The sequence below is a fragment of the Cervus canadensis genome, chromosome 2, assembly GCF_019320065.1.
Source record: "Cervus canadensis isolate Bull #8, Minnesota chromosome 2, ASM1932006v1, whole genome shotgun sequence".
Classification (NCBI taxonomy): domain Eukaryota; kingdom Metazoa; phylum Chordata; class Mammalia; order Artiodactyla; family Cervidae; genus Cervus; species Cervus canadensis.
The window spans coordinates 105,312,044-105,331,832 of record NC_057387.1 but is presented as its reverse complement, the minus strand read 5'-3'; the positions used below and the strand labels follow the sequence as shown (position 1 = coordinate 105,331,832).

The window sequence follows — 19,789 nt, the reverse complement described above, 5'->3', positions numbered from 1 at the left end:
ATTTGCCTGAAATGAATGTCTTCCCTTTTCATCCCTGACTGCAAAACTCCAATTCATCCTGCAAGACCCAGTTCAAAAGCCCTCTCTTGCAGAAAGCTTTCCCAGACTTGCTGGCTGTTAGAGGCTCCCTCCTCTGGTCTCTTCAGCCCCCTGGGTGAATAGGCCTACCTTTGTGCCATAACTTTGTGTTTATGTGACTCGCTAAGCCAGATGGGAGCAACTCAGGGACTGGATCTAATCCTTCACATATCCATGGAGCCCAGCACAACTACCTGGGCCACAACACCCTAAGGAGACTCCCCCCATCAGCTCCTCCATCAGCCCCACACGGGGAGACTTTAGACATCACGTCTGCAGCGGGATGCCTGCACAGTCTCAGATGCTGCCTGTCCTCTGCAATTCACTCCTATATACCTCTTGGTCCCAGCAAGCCTGGCCTAGTTTCTGGGAAAACATGTAGACTCATAAAAAGCTGTATAATGTAGAGGGTTAAACTTAGACTCAGCCATTTCCTGGCTTCATGATTTGGGGTAAGTTGTTGAACCTCTCCAAGCCTCAGTTTTTTCATCTGTAAAATGGAGTTGCTAACAACACCTGCCTCATAGGATTGCTCTGAGTATTGTCTAGTTCAAAATTCACCCAGGTCCCCACTTTCGAACCCCAGGATGATAAAGTCACTCAGCCAATGTCTGTCTTGGCAAGTCTGGGGATAACAGACTTATGAGCAGTTCTAGGTGAAACTTGAGATAGCCAAACAATTTTAGTGTTCCCAAACCTGGCCAGCATCAGAATCACCTCATTTGGTAAAAACTTATCCAAGGGCAAGGATTCTATTCACTTTGTCTTGCCCCAGAGCCCTCTTCACCTCCCAGTGGATAGAGGACCTCTCGCTTTTCAGGCGGCCTTCCAAACCAGCCTGTAAAATATCTGCTCATGTCACTCTCCTGTTCAAAACCCCTCCGTAGCTCCCCATGGCCCTCAGGACCCAGGCCCACCTTCCTCAAACTGACCCAAAAGCCCAGCATGATCAAGCCTCTGCACTCCCAATGCCCCTCTCTCCTCCAGGCTTCTGCACAGCTCTTCTCTAATCTCGTACATTCTTCACAACCCTCTTTCAGGGGCTAATACCTAGTCATCGCTCCAGCACTCACCCTTACAATGTAACTGCTCGCTTACTTATCTATTTTTCCCATACAGCTGCTAGCACCTTAAGAGTAGAAACTTGTTCAGGGCTATCTTCATGGTGATGGACAGGGCCAACCGTGGTTCTTGATAAATACTTGCTGAATAAATGAATGAGAACTGGCTAGTCCAGAGTGACCCAGAAGAGCAGGCAACCCCGTGGGAAGGTTCTTCCTCCTGCCTCAAGGTGACACGTCAGCCTGAGGACTGGAAAGATGACATTGTGGGTAGGAGCTGCCATCTTTTTCTGGACTCAGAAGGCTGTAGAGCTAAAAGCTCAGGATTAACATTGGACAGACTTGGGTCAACGCTCTTAGCTCTGCCTGTGACTTTGGCCTAAACACTTGACCTCTCCTGAGCTCCAGCTTTCTCATCTGTTAGAAGATTGAGCTACATTCATGTAAACCACTCACATCTTGCCTGACCCACAGCAAGCATCCAATAAACATTAGGTTTGGGATGCCACTTAGCTTCCCAGGAAAGTGCTGCTCTCTCTTTTGTTCCCCATCAATGTGCCCATGCAGTAGAGGCATCAGAAAATGTGATGGCACAGAACGGAACAGTTCCCAGAGCAGAGAGAACACTGGCTTTTTAGGGAAAAGAACACCAATATTTGTTCACATCGGAGACAGCAGCCCTCCCCGTTTATGAAGCACACGCTTCCCTCGGGGCGGGGGGGAGGGAAGCCCAGGGAACTGGAAGGCATAAAGGAAAGCAGGCTGAACAATATTTTCTCCCCAAGGAAGCCCCTTTCCCTCGTCTGGCCCACGAAACCCCGCTCTCCCCAGATCAAGAATGTGGGCTCGGGCCTCCCCACCCCCCTACGCAGGCACGCGCAGAAGTGGCTTCTTCTGGAGAGAGCAGCTGGCTCAAGTGCAGTTCTGCCGTTTTATTTTTCCTGGGATACTCAAGGGGATGTGGGAACAGCCACAGGTGTGGTGAGGGGAAGCCCCCATCTCCCCTCCCCAGCAGCTGGGGAAAGGGGAGAGGCCCAGGCGCCCTGGTCCTGGGTTGGTCCAGCCACTGTGGTCCCTGGGCCCGGTGGGCTGAGGGCTCAGGGGAGCGCCCCTGGGAGGGTAGGGCGGGCTCCTAGGCGGGGTTCGGGATTCTTCATAAAAAGCCACGAAGCTTGATTTCCCCACGAAGCCCAGCCCCGCGGGGTGGGGGGGGTGGGTGAGGAGAGGGGGGACGCAGAGCCCAGATGGGGGACCCGGCCCGGCCTGGCCCGTGGGGGGTGGGGGGGGGGTAATGGCAGAGATGGTGCCCGTGGAGAGGAGGTGGGGACGAAGCGTCGGACCTCGAGGAAGAGGGGTCCCGGTGGGGGCACAGGGCGGAGAGGCACGGCCCCCAGCCCAGCCCGGGCGCCTTCGCGTGGGGTCAGGAAGGTAAAAAACCCACGAGCGCGTGACGGGCCGGAGGGGCCGGGGCGTGCGGTGCCGGCGGGGCGGGCGCACGGGGCGGCCCGCGTTCACAGTGACCTCGACGCTGGGTGTACAGTACGGGTAGAAAACCGCGGGCCCGGGCCGGGGCTGGGCGGGCCGGGCCGGTCACAGCCTGGTCTGGGCCTCGGGGATGTAGATCTCGATGCTGTCGGCGCTCTCGGTGGCCGAGCTGTGGCGGAAGGAGGCGGCGCGCTTGGCCGCCAGGAGCCGCTTGCGGGCTTCCTGCCGCTGCCGGTCCACCGAGTCCAGGGAGCGCTCCTTCACCGGCACACCCCGGCCCCGCGAGGGCTTCTTTGGTATCGGCGGAGGGACCTTCTTCTCCTCCTGCCGGCAGAGGGGCGGCGCTTAGCTTGGGGGCGGGGTCCCGGCCGACTCCCCACCTCGCTCCCCCGCGGCCCCGAGGGGGTTCACAGCGCACACCTCTGACTCGTGAGCCAGGCTCTCGAGAGCGCGTGCGGGCCCCCCGAAGCCCCAGGGGTGCCTGTTCTGCCAAGGTCAAACCCACATTTTTCATCTTTAAAAAAAAAAGGTGGACTCGTGCGCCCCCTGGTGGAGCCATTTTCCACCTCTCGCATCAGAGAGAGGGTTCGCTTCCTCGCGGGGAGTGGATGCTCTCCCTCCAGACACACGGGGAGTGCAGCTTCCCTGACCTGGGCAAGACAATGGGGGTTCACATTCCAAGCTGCTGGGCCCCATCTCTATGACGGTCTAGTGAGATGAGGGCTGAAGGTCCCCTCCGTGCCTAGAGCCAAGCTGAGGGCAGTTTGCCAATCTGACTTCCTCAAACTACAGCTGTAGCTTTCTTTGGTAAAGAAAGGGGCTCTTGCAGCTCAGGCAGTGATGAGGTGGTTCTTGTCGTGGAACCAAGCAGACGGCAATGACCCAGAGGGTGGTCGTAGAGGGTCCCCATCACCTGTCCAGGGCTGCCTTGGCTGGCCAGGGTCTCCTCCTGCTTTCCTCTCCCCCGCCCACACTCTCTGGGGAAGGGCATTTCCCAGGGTTTGGACTCTTGGCTTGAAGGGACCTCCCCCCACCTTAGGCTCCAGGAGTTTCCAGCTGTTGGCCTTGAGTTGCTGTAGCTCCAGGAACTTGAGGGTCACATCCTCGATAGAGAGCTGCAGGAGGTCCCAGAAACCCGCCAGGTCCTGGAAGGTGGGCACAGGGAACGCAGTGGGGTCCTGCAGTGGAAGGAGTCAGAGGGGAGGCAGCCAGTCAGAGGGGCCTGAGCCCCAGCCAGGAGCTGAGAAAGCCCACCCCACCCTCACTGTCCAGAAGTTCAATCTGGGAGAGCGGAGTGGGGACTGGGAGGAGGGAGACAAGAGCGAGCCCAGACCTCTCTGTCATGGGCACAAACGCCTGGTCTCCCCCCAGGTATCCATGCGCTCTGGTCGTCTACCAGGTACACACACCTGAGGCTCCATGCCCACGATCACTCACCATGCTCTGCTGACACAGCCGGAAGAACTGCTGAACCTTTTGGGACAGGAGAAGTTGTGTGCTGCCCACGGCACTGCGGATTTTCTCCAGGACTGGAGAGCAAAACGAGATGGAGGAGGGGAATGATGCCTCTCCTTCCTCTGCCTCCAGGAAGTCTGCCTGGGATGACTCTGACCCCTCTTGTTATCTGGCACCATCTATCCGTCTGTCTCCTCCGGCCCCTCCCCTCCCCATATACTCAAGATCCTAACAAGCAACTCCTGCGCCATTTCACCAAGAAGACTGACTCCCCAGACACTGTTCCTTCCATCATACGATCTACATTTCTTGACTGGCTATCCTCCTGTGTCCTCTTGCCTCCCATGTCAGAGGAGAGATGGAAATCAGCACCAGTCCAGCCCTACAGCCTTAGCCAGCCAGGTACTAGCTCAGTGACACCTCGCTGGCAGAACTTTGTCACCCATCAGAGTCCTTGGCTCACTGAGAATTACCAAATAATGTCATGTCCCTGACTCATCTTCTAGTCACGATCCTATCAGCTTGAGGGTTGGGCGGTAAACCGCTGTCTGCCCTCACACTGTACCTGCAGACCCCTCTGGCAGGACCATGTCTTCCTGGCTGAGTCTCCTTCCCCCAGGCCGCAGACAAGAGCTGACCTGCACACTGCCTCCCCCTCTGCCTGAAGGCCTGCTCTCACACCTGGATCAGACCTGGATTCCCAGCCAGCCCAGATGGAAATAGGGCCTCCTGGAATCTCCATGGCCTTGGGCTGGTAGCCGTCTCCTAGAAAGCCCAGCCCTTTCACTCGCTCACTCTCCCCCGTCCCAGCTCTGGCCTCTGAAGCTGCTCGCGCTTCCTTCCAGGAGCTCCCGGCACACTGCCCGTGGGAGCCACCAAGGCCTGGGGTCACGCCGCCAAGTGTGAGAAAGGCACGGTCACGCCCAGGGTCCTCCCGTACCCCGCCGCGGCCCGGCCACCGCCAGCCCCCAGGCCGCCGGCGCACCGAGCCCGCACTCACTCTCCTCCGGCAGTTCATAGTCCTCCGCCTCGCGCTCCATCTGCTGGCACCAATGCTCCAGCTTCTCCACCTCCGCCCTCAGCATCTTGATGAACCACTCGCCATCCCGTGGGCAGGGGGACGTGCGGCCTGAGTCCGGGAGGCTACGTGAGCCGCGCTCCATCCAGGAGTCGCGGCGCCCGGACCCGGGGCCGGGGGTGGGGGCAGGGGCAGGGCCGGGCGACCCATCGGTGGCCGGCGGCTCGTACGGCAGTGGGTAGCCCTCGCGGTAGGCCCACTGGCCCTGCGTGTGGACCGTGCGGAAGACTGAGTAGGTGGGGGCCCGGGGCCCGGGCTGGGGCTCAGAGGCGTGCCTCTGGAAGGAGCGTCCGAATTGCAGGGCCTTGTCTTCTGTGGCCACGGTGGCCAGGCCGGCCAGGCCCTCCAGCTCCAGGTCAGCCTGCACGCCGGCTGTCACACTGTTGGAGCGCTTGAACCTCGCCCGCCTGGTGAGAGAGGTGGCGGTCATCTCTGCGCCTGCCCAGTCTCACCCCAGCCCTCACCTGCACCCCAGGGCAAAAGGAGAAGGAATGAGACAGGAAACCTACAAAGTGATTGATGGACCTTTAAATCCATCACCTTTAAATGAATCGGTCCTCGCCACAGGTGAGCACATAATATACCTACCTGTTGCACCGGTTCTGGACAGGGGTGATATTCAAAACATTAAACCACTTTTACTCGATGGGCAGAACAGAGGCTGGCATATACCAATCGGACAGACATAGCCAAAGTGCTAGGGCATCACCCTGCAGAAGCTGGGCTGAGGCCCACAGTCACCCAGCTGCGAAACAGCAGAGCCAGAATGTGGACCCAGGGCTGCCACGCTCCACAGCCCAGGAACTCCTCACCACACCAGCTGCTAGAACATCAGGAGGAACTGTCTTAGAGCAGCTGGGGGAAGGAGGGTGGGCTGCAGCTGGGAGGACTTCTCCTCTAGGGACCCCAGGGCTCAGCACAGAGCCTGGCCAGACAGTCAGCTGGTGCCAAGAGAGCTGAATTAAGTTGTTGACAGGAATGATACAGGGCCTGGAAATTTCTTGTCTTTGAGTTAATAACATGCAAATCTTATGCAAAACAGAGTCAATTAGCCTTGTTATCCCCCCTGACCACCCCGACCCGACTGAGTTCAGTCAGAGTGAGGGCTCTTTTCTATGAAGAAGTCACTTCTCCCGAGGGGCAGGAGGCTGGGGTCAGACAACACTTAAAGAAGGGAGAGTCAGGAGATGCGGGGGTGGCAGGGAGAGATGAATAGAAGTTTGCAGTCTGGAAATTCAAGAAGCAGGCAAGAAAAGCCCATGTGTCCGAAGCTAACTTCACTCTCATGGTCAGAAGAAAAAGGGGGTTGGGAGCTAGGTTTAGGGGCTCCTCCAGCTTCCTGGGAGACTCCCACAACCCCCACAACTTCAGTCTTCCTCTTGCTGCCCAGGCCTTCTTTCCCTGCCTGCTTTGCCTGCCTGCTTCCCTCCAGCTGGCGGGCTGCCTGCTGGGAGCCTGTTGCCATAGAAACCAGGCCCGGAAGGATGCGGCAGGACCCAGGAAAGAGAGATGCACTCATGTGCAGTTTCCAACCAGCCCTATGTCCCAACCCCCACCCAGAGAGAGAGAAAGCAAGAACATATCCACATGGCCTCCCACATGGTCTTCACCTTGCTGCCTGCCCTGTCTTGCCCTGGTCAGGACTTGCATCATTCTTACCTTGACTACTGGATCAGCCTCCTTTTAGACACCACTGCCTCCACTCAGTATAGCAGAGACGAGCACCAGACTAGAAGGCAGACCTGAGTTCCAATGCTGGCCTTGATGCTACGTGCCTTTGGGAAGTCACTCACCCTCCACCCAGACCACCTAGTATATAATATATGTATATGTGTATATAAAATACATTATATGGCATATATGAATATATATTACATATAAACACACACACATATATGATATAAAATGATAGGAATGGACCAGTACCATTGCCAAGGTACCTCCTTTCTCTAAAATTATACTTTGCAGGTGGGGGATAAGTGTAATAGGCAAGGGAGATTAAGAGGGACAAACTTCCAGCTACAAAATAGTATAAATAACTCACAGAAGTGAAATGTACAGCATGAGTAATATAGTCAATACTATTGTAGTAACTTTATATGGTGACAGATGGTAACTAGACTTATCGTGGTGACCACTGCAATATATATATATATATAGTGTATGGAAATACTGAATTTTTGCACCTGGCACTGCACAGCATTGTAGGTCAATTATACCGCAATAAAAATAATAAAATAATTTTTAGATAAAATAAAATTATACATTTTAAAAATTATATCTTATACAATTATACCTATGCATATTTTAGGATCTGGGGCCCAACTTTCCCTCACCAATCCACCCAGGACTAGAATAGTCTTTCTTTCTTTCTTTAATACTTATTTACTTATTTGGCTGTGCTGGGTCTTAGTCAAGGCACAAGGGATCTTTATTCTGAAGTGCAGGATCTTTAGTTGTGGCAAGAGAACTCAGTTGCAGCATGTAGGATCTATTAATAGTTCCCTGACCAAGGATCGAACCTGGGCCCCCGGCATGGGGAGTGCAGAGTCTTAGCCACTGGACCACCAGGGAAGTCCCTGGAGTAGTCTCTCTGAAGCTGACCTCTGCCCAACTCATTCCCCTGCTCAGAACCCTTTCATTGCTCCCCACTGCCAACAAGACAGAGTCTAGGCTTCCTGTGCTGACATTTACTCTGGATGCAGTTCTCTCTGATCTTATCCCGCTTGCACCCTCTTTGCTCCCCAAGTAGATTCTCGTGGCCCTTACTTTAGCCTCTGCATTTGCTATTCCCCCACTTAAAAAGGCCTTCTTCCTCCTCACTCCCTGTTGGTTCCCTGCTCAAGTTCCCTCTTCTTCTGTGAGCCTTCTCTAGACCATCCTTGGAACCATTCCTCTCTCAGCTGTCTTCTTGCACATGGAGGCAGTCCCACACTTTAGGGCTTCCCAGGTGGCTCAGTGGGTAAAGAATCTGCCTGCAGTGCAGGAGACACAGATTCCATCCCTGGGTCAGGAAGATCCCCTGGAGAAAGGCACAGTAACTCACTTCAGTATTCTTGCCTGGGGAATCCCATGGACAGAGCAGCCTGCCAGGCTACAATCCGTAGGGTAGCAAAGAGTCAGACACGACTGAGCACTCATGCATGCCACTGTTTGGTTACATTGTTCTGTTTCTGGTGAGAGTCCTGTGTGTCTAACTAAACTGTTAGGATGCCCTTTGGCTTCCTTTGAATATTTTTGTGCTTTGAGCTCCAGTTATTCTCTGGCTCCTTCAGTGCTCCAGCAATGGCAAACCCCACTGGGAAAGGTGGGGCTTGCCCCAGTAAATACACTAGTGAAGATGTGCCTTCCTTATTTGCTTTCCTGTTGCCCCCACAAAGCATGGATGTGTCTTTCGGTATCTGTGCCTTTCACTCTCCTCTGAGAGGTCCTGAGAAGATCACTCTGTGTCTTGATGGAAATAGGCCACACAGTCTGGAACTTCAGAAGCCTGAATGCCCCAGGCTACATCGTTCTCAAGTCAGTACCTCAAGAAGCTCTCTCATCGTGTCTACTTGAAGGAAGACCAAAGAAATTGAGAAGCTTATAGGATTACTGGAAACACAATCTTTACCAACACTTCCAGCCAGGAGCCAGAGATTTGCACAGCGCAAGCAGGAATTGGTCATCCTTGAGCAAGTGGCACTTAAAACTAGCAGTGTAGGACTTCCCTGGTGGTCTAGTGGTTAAGAATTTGCCTGCCAGTGCAGGTGTTTGATCCCTGGTCCAGAAAGATTCCACATGCCGTGGGGCAACTAAACCCATGCCCCACAAGTGCTGAGCCCGGGTGCCTAGAACCTGTGCTCCGAAACAAGAGAAGTCACCGCGATGAGAACTGCGGGCACATCCACCAGAGAGTAGTCCCCGCTTGCTGCAACTACAGAAAACCTGCTCGCAGCAACGAAGACCCAGCGCAGCCAAAAATAAATCAACCATTTTAAAAATAAATAAAACCAGCAATGTGGGATAAGATTACCCAAGGAAAGAGCAATGGAACAAAGATGCCCTGGGAACACAGACATTTCAGGGGTTGGTGGAGACAGTGTAGCCCCAGATGTGTCTAAGCCAGAGACGAAAAGGAAGAAAATCAAGAGAAAGTCACCTAAAAGCAGATAGGAGACCAAAAAAGTGGGGAGCCCCCCATAAAAGGGTCTCAATAGGGAATGAGCAGCCAACTGGAAAATGTAACCAACTGAGAACGAAAGGTGTTTACTGACTTGGCAACATGGAAGCCACTTGTGATCAGTCAGTTTGGTGGAGTTTGAGCGCAAATGCAGAGGTAAGAGGCTGTGAGAAAACTGGGAGCGTGTGCTTGAGCGCTCAGTCATATCTGACTCTTTGCGACCCTATGGACTGTATGTAGCCCGCCAGGCTCCTCTGTCCATGGGATTCTCCAGGCAGGGCGTAGAGAAAACTAGGCAAGACAATGGGCTTCCCTGGTGGCTCAGTGGTAAAGAATCCACCTGTAATTCAGGAGACACAGGTTCCATCCCCAGGTCGGGAAGATCCCCTGGAGAAGGACATGGTAACCCACTCCAGTATTCTGGCCTGGGAAATCCCATGGACAAAGGAGCCTGGCTGGCTACAATCCATGGGGTCGCGAAGAGTCAGACACGACTTAGCGACTAAACCACCCCCACCACCAGGCAGCTCCCAGAGAGCCTGGTGGAGAAGGGAGGAATAGAGAAGGCAATGTACTTTTAAGGAAGGGATAATATGATTATCTGGCAATTATATCTCAATAGGACTGGGAGGAGGGACATTTTGCTGAGGATGGTTCTCACATGCTATATCCCTAAGGGGCAGGCAGAATAATGGCCCCCCAAGGAAGTCCAGGTCCCAATTCCCACAACCTGTGAATATGTTAACTTCCACAACAAAAAAGACTTTGCAGAAATGATCACATCAAGGATCTTGAGATCCTGCACTATCCAGTGGTATACATTTTAGTCAGAAGAGTTCTTGTAAGTCAAAGAGGGTAGCAGGAAAGTCAGGGTCAGAGAAGGCAATGGGACAACAGGATCAAGGCTGGAGTGACATCATGGGAGGACTCTACCCGCCACTGCTGGCTCTGAAACCAGAAATGGGCTACAAGCCAAGGAATGCAGACAGCCTCTCTAAACTGGAAAAGGTGATAAAATGGATGCTTTCCAGAGACTCCAGAAGGGATCAGTCCTGCCAACACCTTGATTTTAGCCCAGTGAAACCCAGTTCAGACTTCCAACCTCTAGAAATGTAAAATCATAAATACAGATTATTAGATGCTGCTAAATTTGTGACTATATATCCTATCAGCAATAGGTAACTAATGCAATTTGTAAAGAGAAATCAACTGAAGCTAGAGAAGAGAGAGGCAGTAATCCAAGGACCAGATATGAGGGGAATAAATAAAAATGAACATCCTCTGAACAGTTCAGTTCAGTTCAGTCGCTCAGTCGTGTCCGACTCTTTGCAACCCCATGAATTGCAGCACGCCAGGCCTCCCTGTCCATCTGAACAGTTAGCAAGTGCTAAAGTACTTTACATGCTTTAATCAATATGCTCAATCATCACATTAGTATCACCCCGACTTACAGGTGAGAAAACTAAGACTTAGAGAAGCTAGGTGACTTCCTAAGACCTGACAGTATCAATTTAGGGCAGTCTGTCCACAGTGGCCAGCTCTTAAACCATGACATTCCACTGCCTCCCTAGGATTGAGGGAGAGGGGCAGCCTCAACCAGAAAGGCAGATACCTCAACCCCTGAGGCCAGACTGTTGGAGGAGGCAAGGGAAGAGATGCAAGCTAGAGGTTGGTCCAGAAATGGAAAGAGATCCCACCAGATGACCTCAGTTGTTACAATAAAATACACAGGGAGGGGACTTCACTGGTGGTCCGGTGATTAAAACGACACGCTTTCACTACAGGTGGCACAGGTTTGACCCCAGGTCAGGTAACTAAGATCCCACTTGCCGCAGGGCATGTATGGCCAGAAAATAAAATATAAATTAAAAAAAATAATAAAGTAAGCAGGGCAGTTGTCTGCTGGAGATTAGGGGGAAAGGAGGCTGGGGGAGGAAATGAGAATGAACAGCTTTTGGGGAGGCAGGCTAGCAGAGTGGTTAAGCATGTATGCTCTGGAGCCAGACTGCCTGGGTCCAAAGCCTAGCTCTATGGTTTGTGCCTCAGTTTCCTTATCTGTAAATGAGAATGATAACAGTACCTATTCATAGGACTGTTATGATAAATCTAAAAAACTTAACAGCACCTGGTCTGCCCATTGCAAATGTTAGCTATTATATGGTAAGGCAGGAAGGCTTGTAGCTTGCATTGAAAAGAAAGGGAGGTGGACAAATAAAATAATGGGAGTGTAGCACTGAGAACCCAGGAAGACCATTGTAGTTACTGATTATCATGATTGCTTTTGATCATTTCCATCTGTTCTCCCACAGCACTCTGAATAAAACCTCTTTTATACTCCATACCACACTGCATTATAGTTATGTAGTTGTATATCTGTCTCCCTTATCAAATTGGGCAGTTCCTCAAATAAACGTTGCTTGGGTGGTAGGTTGGTTGGTTTGCTGGTTGGAAGGAAGGATGGCAGAGACTACGAATCATCTCTCAACATCCATTTCCCTCCTCCCTTAATAATAGAATCCCACAGTTTTAAGTTAGACACATGGCCACTTCAAATAAAGATTCTTTTACAATTCCCCTTGCAGTCAGGTGCAGCATGTGGTTAAGTTCTAGCTCATGGGATATAAGCAGAAGTAGAATGTGCAACTTTCAGAAAATGTTCCTAAAGGGAGAAGGTATGCCCTTCTTTGTTCCTTTCTCATCCTTGCTGTCCAGAATTCAGACATGATGGCTGAACCTCAAGCAGCCATTTTGGAACATGAGATGGAAGCCAAGTACTGAGGATGGAGGAGCAATAAAGTAGAAGAAGACTGGGTCCTGACACCGTGTAGCACCTACCAGCCCTCAACTGACTCTCTGGGCTTCTAGGCAAGACAGAAATAAACTGTCATATTCGAGTCACTGTCATTTAGGAATTTTCTATAACTCACAGCCAAACCTAATCCTAACTCTAACAGATCCATTTTCAGGGTACTGAAGTCCAGGGCTTATGCCCCTATTTAGTTTTGGATCTGGCAGTATTTGCTGCAGTCTTCACCAATAGTTGTAAACACAGGATAGAAATTGGCTTCAGTTATGAATCACTACTAACTCATAACAATGCCTTTCACAATATTTTCTCCCCAAGCCTTTTAACAAGGCTGAGGAGGGCTTCTCCCCTCAAGTCCTTTAGAATGACAGTGCTCACATTCCTGATGCTTCTGGAAGTTGTTATCATGGTTACTTCTGGGAGATGTTTCTACAGTGATTCTCCAAGGGATAACAAAAGGCTCTGGGAAGAAACTGGCTTATCCCAAGAGATGCATTGTCCAAGGAATGCTCAACATTCTAGGAGTTGTCAAGAGGTTTTGCTAGGAGTATTTGGCAGCAAACTGGCAGGGGTGGGAGGGATAATGGGATTGGAGATTTCAGCAAGGCTCGGCCATTGTACCAGCTCCCTCTCTGAGAAAGCATCCAAGAGCTTAAACATATAATCAATCAGGGATCCCCAAGTCCACCATCCCTAGCCTGGGGGCTGTCTCTCTACCCCCACCCAAGTGGGGCTAGGATGGGAGACTGAGGAAGAATCATAACCATCTTGGAGTTGACGGCAGAGGAGTAGAGGCGGTGTCCACCCCCCAGTCTTGTGGCCAGTCAGCAACTCACTGCTTTTGCAGGACTGCTCTTGGAATATAACGTCGTGAGGATGGATGCATACTGTTCTTTCAGCACATTCCCTTCACAAGTCCCCGTGCCAGAAATGACCATGATACTAAGGAAGGGGTGGACTTCCTGCACAGAGTTCTCTAGGTATCCCTGACTGGGCATGTGCATCTAAGTAGGGTTGTCAGATAAAATACTACAGGACTCTCAGTTAAATTTTAATTTCAAATAAATAACAGCTAATTTTTTAGTATATGTCTCAAGTACTATTTGGGAAATACTTTTACTAAAAATAATTCATTGCTTATCTGAAAATCAGATTTAATTGGCTAGTATAGTGTTTTCTACTCATGTTTTTTGTTTTGTTTTGTTTTTGCTAAATCTGGGATTTCAGATAAGATCTTAGTGGGAGAGATCCAGAAGTGGAAGCTACAAGGGGATCCCATGATTAGAGAGAGTCAGAAGTAAAAATCACATGGTTTCGATGTTCACAGAAGGCCCTGGGAACAGACTTCTGATACTCAGCAAGGACCTTTGATGCATTCTTTTGTCAAAGCCCAGAGTGTGCTGGGTCTGGAAAGACAGGTGCTGTGGGATGCTCTGAGACAGGGCTGGTAACTGTTTCTTAACTATGCTCCCTCCCACCACAGTCTTAGCACCTGCTGGCCCTTCTGCCAGGAACGCTCAGCTCCCACTTTCACCTTGTTGATTTTTGCCCATCCTTCAGGTCTCCACTCAAATGTCACCTTCTCCGCAAGGGGGAATCCATGCCTGACCTCTCTGATGGGTCCAAGCCCCGTATTACACACTCTCACAGTCTGTATACCTCTCCTCTGAGGCTCCTGAAGTTATACTTCTACATCACTTAAGAGGTTCTTAGATTAATGCAGCAGCAAGCTTCACAGCGCAGGGCTGTGTCCGGCCGTGCCCACCTCTGTATCCTTGGTGCCCAGCACAAAACGTGACACAAATGCCAGGGGTACAGTTAACGCCTGTGGACAGATGAACCCAGGTGGGGGCATGGTGGAGATGGAACCGAAGGGGCACCAACCCCAACTCCTGTCTGTCGCTAAGCCAGGCCACCACTGCTGATGAACAACAGCAAAGACCCACAGGCAACTCTCAGGTGTTACAGGCAATACATCTGAATTCTTCACCCAACTGGTTAGCAGAGAACCCCTGCATGGCAGAAAAGGAGAAACTTTTCCTCCCCTGCCATTTTTAAAACCAAAGTAGAGAGAGAGAAAGAGAGAAATACTTGGATCAGTGAGACAGGAGCAAGGACAAGAGACTCCAAGAAAATTTGGTGGCAGCGGGTGGGGGGTGGGGCTAAGCCTGGATGCATGCCTAGAAAGGCTGCTGGTACTCATGGCTCACTTTTACGTACCAGTTGGGACATGGTGTGTGGTAAGTCAGACTTAGAGTGCCAGGGACATAAGGGACAGAAAGGACGGTGCAGGTGCATAACTAAGGATGCCTTCAGCAGACAAGCAAGGGAACCTGGCCAGAAAGATGCGCCAGATTTCTTCTCTCCCCACCTGTCACCCCCTCCAGATTCCCAGTGTGATCACCTGTCCCAAGCAATTCAGTTCCTTAGACATTGATCCAACACCATCTCCCTTCCCCAACCCACCCCTCCAGACCTCCCTGAGCACCTACATGAGGACAAGGAAGACCTCAGTCTCTACCTGTCCCCACCCTTCCTGACTTCACTCCAAATGAAGTCCACTTCTCTATCTGCTGTTCATGGCCTAGTCCAGACCACTGATCGATGTAGTGGACTGAACCAGCTTAAGAAGTTCCCACCCACCACCCCCATTCACATAGAAATGCTGGATCAAACAAAGCCCAAAAGGTGGTTTTGCTACAATGCCAAGCTTGAAAACAGGAAAGAGACAACTTCAAGTATCAGAAACAAAGAAGAAATTCAATATCTGAGTGGTGAGCAGGAATCTAAGCCAAGTGAGCCACAGGAATACGGGCCAGACATATGCTAGAGGCTAGATGGTAATGCCCAGGGAGGATAAAAGGAGACACCCTGAGCCTGTGCATCCTGGGGACCTGGAAGGACACCCCATGCATAAAGCCAGCAGCAAAAAAAAAAAAAAAAAAGGTTGTTTCATTTACAAACGCAGACTAGAAAACTCATGTCATGATTCAGGTATGTGGCCTGGAAGCAGGATGCTGAAAAATGAGAATATTAAGGCTGCTCTGTGTGTGGGTGTGGGGTTTGAATAAGTAGTACCAGTGAAATACAGAAACCTCAAGCTGAGATATTAACTCTAAAACTGGTCCCAAGCTCAAGCAGTACTTCGGCATAAAGGGAATTGAACCCAGGAGGAAGCAGTGGGTAGTAACAAGCAATAGTGAACACATAAATTGTTAAAACATGTTTGTAAATCCAAACTATTAAACTATAAAAGATACAACAACAACTGATTTGGCAGGGTTTTTTAAAGAGGTATAATCAGAATACTAGAAAAACATAACATGGAAAATGGGAACTAAGAAGGAAATTAAAGTGTTTAAAGGTTCTTATTTTGTGCCTATTTCAAGATAGAAATACTAATTTCAGACTCTATTAGAGAAGTGTGAAATTAAGTATATTTGTTTGAAATCTGAGGGAAATCACTACTAAAACATAAACTTCCACACCAGTGGAGAGATGGAGGGAACAGGATAAATTAAGTCACCTTGATCAGTTCAATAGATGGCAGAAAAGTAGGGGAGGATAAAAGCAAAGGAAAACCATGTCCGGAAGAAAATTTTCAAAGAGATGATAGTAATAAGGCCAAATAAACCAGTAATCAAAAATATATAAATGGATTAAATAGGTCTACTAAACTCTAGCCCCATACTGCTTATGAGCAACATATCTAAAACATGAAGATAGAGGGACATGAGGAGACAAAGGATGAAAAAAGATGCAGTGGAAAATTAATCAAAAGAAAGCAGACATAGCAATTAAACCAGGCAAAATCAACTTCAAGGCAAAAACCAGCAATAAGGATGAAAAGCATCCTATTTAATGATAAAAGGGCCAACCCATCAAGAAGATACAATAATCATAAGCCTGAATACTATTGACTTTAAAAAATGCACAGTGTAGGAGCTGCCAGTTAAGTTTTATTTGGGGCAAAATGAGGACTGCAGCCTGGGAGATACAACCTCAGATAGCTCTGAGAAACTGCTCCAAAGAGGTAGGGGGGAAGGATAGTATACATGTGATTTTGGTAAAGGGGGAGTACGTGCAATCAAGCACTTTTTTTTGTAGAAAGTTTCTGCTGGGAAACAATCGTCACCATGAAGGATTTTGGTGCTTTTCTAGCTATGATGAGATACAAGAATTGGGCTCATAGAAACAGCTCCTGGGAATATCTGACTATCTGAAGACCGGTCCGGCCAGTTTTCCCACAGAATGCCTCATTTCTGCTCTCCATCCTGAACTCCTTCGTGGGTGTCGGAGGTGCTGCTGCAGCAACAGCACGTGATGTAACTCTTGTAGAGGTGGATGGCAAGTGCCAATCTGTGATCGACAATACTAAATAGCATTCTTTCAAATTAAAGAAAATGATCAATAAAATTCCCAGCACATTCATAATCATGGTGAGACATTTTTAACACACCTGTCTCATAACTGTTAAACATCCAAAAAAAACAAAGGTAAACATTTGAAAAATATAATTTACAAGTCTGACTACATATATATATATGATGAAGAAGCCCTGACAAATTCTAAGGAATAAATATCACACAGAATGCATTCTACAACCACAATGTAGCAAATCTAGAAAATGAGAGTGTCCTGCACATGCACAAAAAATACATTTGGCAATTATAAAATAATTCTTCTAAATAATTTATAAGGTAAAAAGGAAATGATGATGAAAAGTTACAAACTAGTTAGAACTGAACAATGAAAACACTGCATCCCAAAACTGATGAGATACAGATACAGCAATGTAGTTAGAAGCAAATGGATGGCCTTAAAAACACATTGGAAAATAAGAAATAGTGTTCAAGAGGCTGAAAAGAAACAAACATGGTAAAAGAAAGAAAATAATAACACAAAAGTAGTAGAAGAAAGGAAATATTAAAGGTAAAAGAGAAACAATAGAGACACTTATCCAAACCAAAAGCTAGTTTTTTTCTTTAAGACTAATAAAGGACAATTTTTTAAAATATATTAAAATAATAAAATATACAAACCTTGGGCAAAATGAGTCAAGAAAGAGAGGTAGGGTATAAATATGTGGTATTAGGAATAAAAATGAGGCACAGCTTGTAAATATGTTAACACTTTATAAAATTATAATACTATCAGAAAGAATATTTATACCAAAAATTTTGAAAACTGTCAATTTTTGTTAAATGGCCCATTTTTTAGAAATACATGAGTCACCAAAATTGACTCAAGAAGAAAAATAAAACCAGAATAGTCAATAACCGCTAAAGAAACAGAAGCTGCAGTTTGAAGTCTCTCCTATCCCAGAAAGGCATCAGGCCCAGATAGCTTTATAGGTAGCCTTTACTGAAACTTTAAGGACGAGATAACCCTTACTTTACACAAACTGTTTCAAAGAACAGAAACACAGAGAACACTACCAAGCTCATTTTCAGAGTCGAGCATAAGCTTAATGCCTGAGCTAAATAACAACAATCAAAACAAAATTGTGGGCCAATATCATTTATGAACACAAATATAAAAATCTTACATAAAGTAACAGCTATTCAAAAATCCAGCAATGTCTATGAAAACAATACCACAAGACTGTGACAAAACTGTTAGAGTTCCATATACTCATTTTTCTCTTTGTCTGCAGCAAGAAGAATCCTAATTTTCAGCTCTGCTCATTGCACTTTGCTTCCCAATAAAAGACTATTCCACAGCCCCCCTTGCAGCTAGATGCCACCATGGGATGGAGCTTTAGCCAATGTGATGTGTGAAAGTACTGTGTGTAACTTTTAGGAAGTCTTTTAAAAAGGAGGGACCGCATCCTCCTCCTCTCCAAGGAATTCTCCTTGGTACTGCTCAGAATGCAGACAGGATAGCTAGGGTTTAATCATCAGCTTCTTGGATATAAGTGCTGTACAAAGGGTGGAAGACCAGCAAGACAAGAGGAGTCTGGGGTCCTGACACTGAACTTCTACATCTAGGCTTTTTATTTGTTTGTGTGCATGCTAAGTCGCTTCAGTCATGTCCAACTCTTTGTGACCCCATGGACTGTAGCCCACCAGGCTCATCGATCCATGGGATTCTCCAGGCAAGAATACTGGAGTGGGTTGCCATGCCCTTCTCCAGGGCATCTCTCCAACCCAGAGATGGAACCTGCATCTTCCTGCAGCTTTAGTCAGAGAGAAATATATTGAACACACTACTGAGTCCCTATCTGCTGAAAGTGAAAGTCACTCAGTTGTGTCTGACTCTTTGCTCCCCCTTGGACTATACAGTCCATGGAATTCTCCTGGCCAGAATACTGGAGTGGGTAACCTTTCCCTTCTCCAAGGGATCTTCCCAACCCAGGGATCAAACGCAGGTCTCCCGCATTGCAGGCAGATTCTTTACCAGCTGAGCCACAAAGGAAGCCCAAGAACACGAGTGACTCAGCCCTGTTTAGCCCTGATTAGCCAAACTTAGCCCTGTTTAGCCAAACTTAATCCAAACTCATAATGGGATTCATCGAGGTTTAACCCAGGAATGAAGGAATGGGTCAACATGGAAAATAAATCAATGTAATTCAGCATGTTACAGATGAAAGGAGAAAATCTAGGATCATATCTCAATAGATTCTAGAAAAGCACTCAATAAAATTCCACTCTCATTTTTTATTGAAAAATAAAAACTCTTAGCCAACTAGAAATAGAAGGGAATTTCCTTAACTGATAAACAGTTCCCATCAAAATCTGAGGCCAACATCATCATACTTCTAAGTGGGACTTAGAAGATATTCACTAATATCAGGAGTGACACAAGAGTGCTACACTCAACAGTGAACTAGAAGTCCTAGTTGACGCACTATTACAAGAAAAAGAGATTTTACTTTTATCTATTTATTTACTTATTTGGCTGTGCCATGCAGCTTATAGGATCTTAGTTCCCTGACCACAGATTGAAGCCACACCCTCAGCAGTGGAAATGTGGAGTCCTAACCATTGGACAGCCAGGGAATTCAAAGAAATTTTTAAAATATAGATTTAAAAGAAATATTCTCATTTGCAAAACTGACGACATAAAAAAAACCCATCATGATTTTCAGACAAACTTTGGGTCTTAATAAGACAGAGCAGCAAGGTTGCTGAATACAAAATCAACATGTAAAACCTAATAGTGTTCCCACACATTAGTAGTACCCAAGTATACATTTAGCAGGGAAAAAAGATCCCCAACCTGAGATTGTCCACAATGCCTTCCTTCTGGATCATTAAAAAAAATCCTGCTTCCTAGTCTCCCCATGTCTGCCCTTACTTTCCTCAAATTCATTCTTCACTCAGAAGCTAGTGATCTTTTGTAAACATTAATTAGATCATACCACACTCCTTTAACCTTTCAAAGGCCACTCATTAGTTAGAATTAAATTCCAAGGGGAGTTTAGGGAAGAATGGATACATGTATATGTATGGCTGAGTCCCTTTGCTATCCACCTGAAACTATCACAATACTGTTAATCAGCTATCCAAGTGTCCAAGTGTTAGTCACTCAGTCCTGTCTGATTCTTTGCGACCCTGCCAGGTCCCTCTGTCCACAGAATTCTCCAGGCAAGAATACTGGAGTGGGTTGCCATTCCCTTCTCCAGGGACTCTTCCCGACCCAGGGATCAGACCTGGGTCTCC

General features: G+C 48.3%; 1 protein-coding gene across 2 annotated transcripts in view; it reads right to left on the bottom strand.

The window, feature by feature from the left end:
- Positions 1-2,056: 2,056 nt before the first annotated feature.
- Positions 2,057-19,789, bottom strand: part of DLGAP3 (DLG associated protein 3) — a 62,983-nt gene continuing 45,250 nt past the window's right edge. For both annotated transcript variants that reach the window (XM_043461976.1, XM_043461977.1), the window contains exons 9-12: positions 5,080-5,564; positions 4,062-4,153; positions 3,659-3,802; positions 2,057-2,948 (exon numbers count right to left, since the gene is read on the bottom strand). In XM_043461976.1, coding sequence (XP_043317911.1) covers positions 2,730-2,948; positions 3,659-3,802; positions 4,062-4,153; positions 5,080-5,564 — 940 coding nt within the window. In that variant the 3' untranslated portion in view covers positions 2,057-2,729. The remainder of the gene's footprint in view (positions 2,949-3,658; positions 3,803-4,061; positions 4,154-5,079; positions 5,565-19,789) is intronic.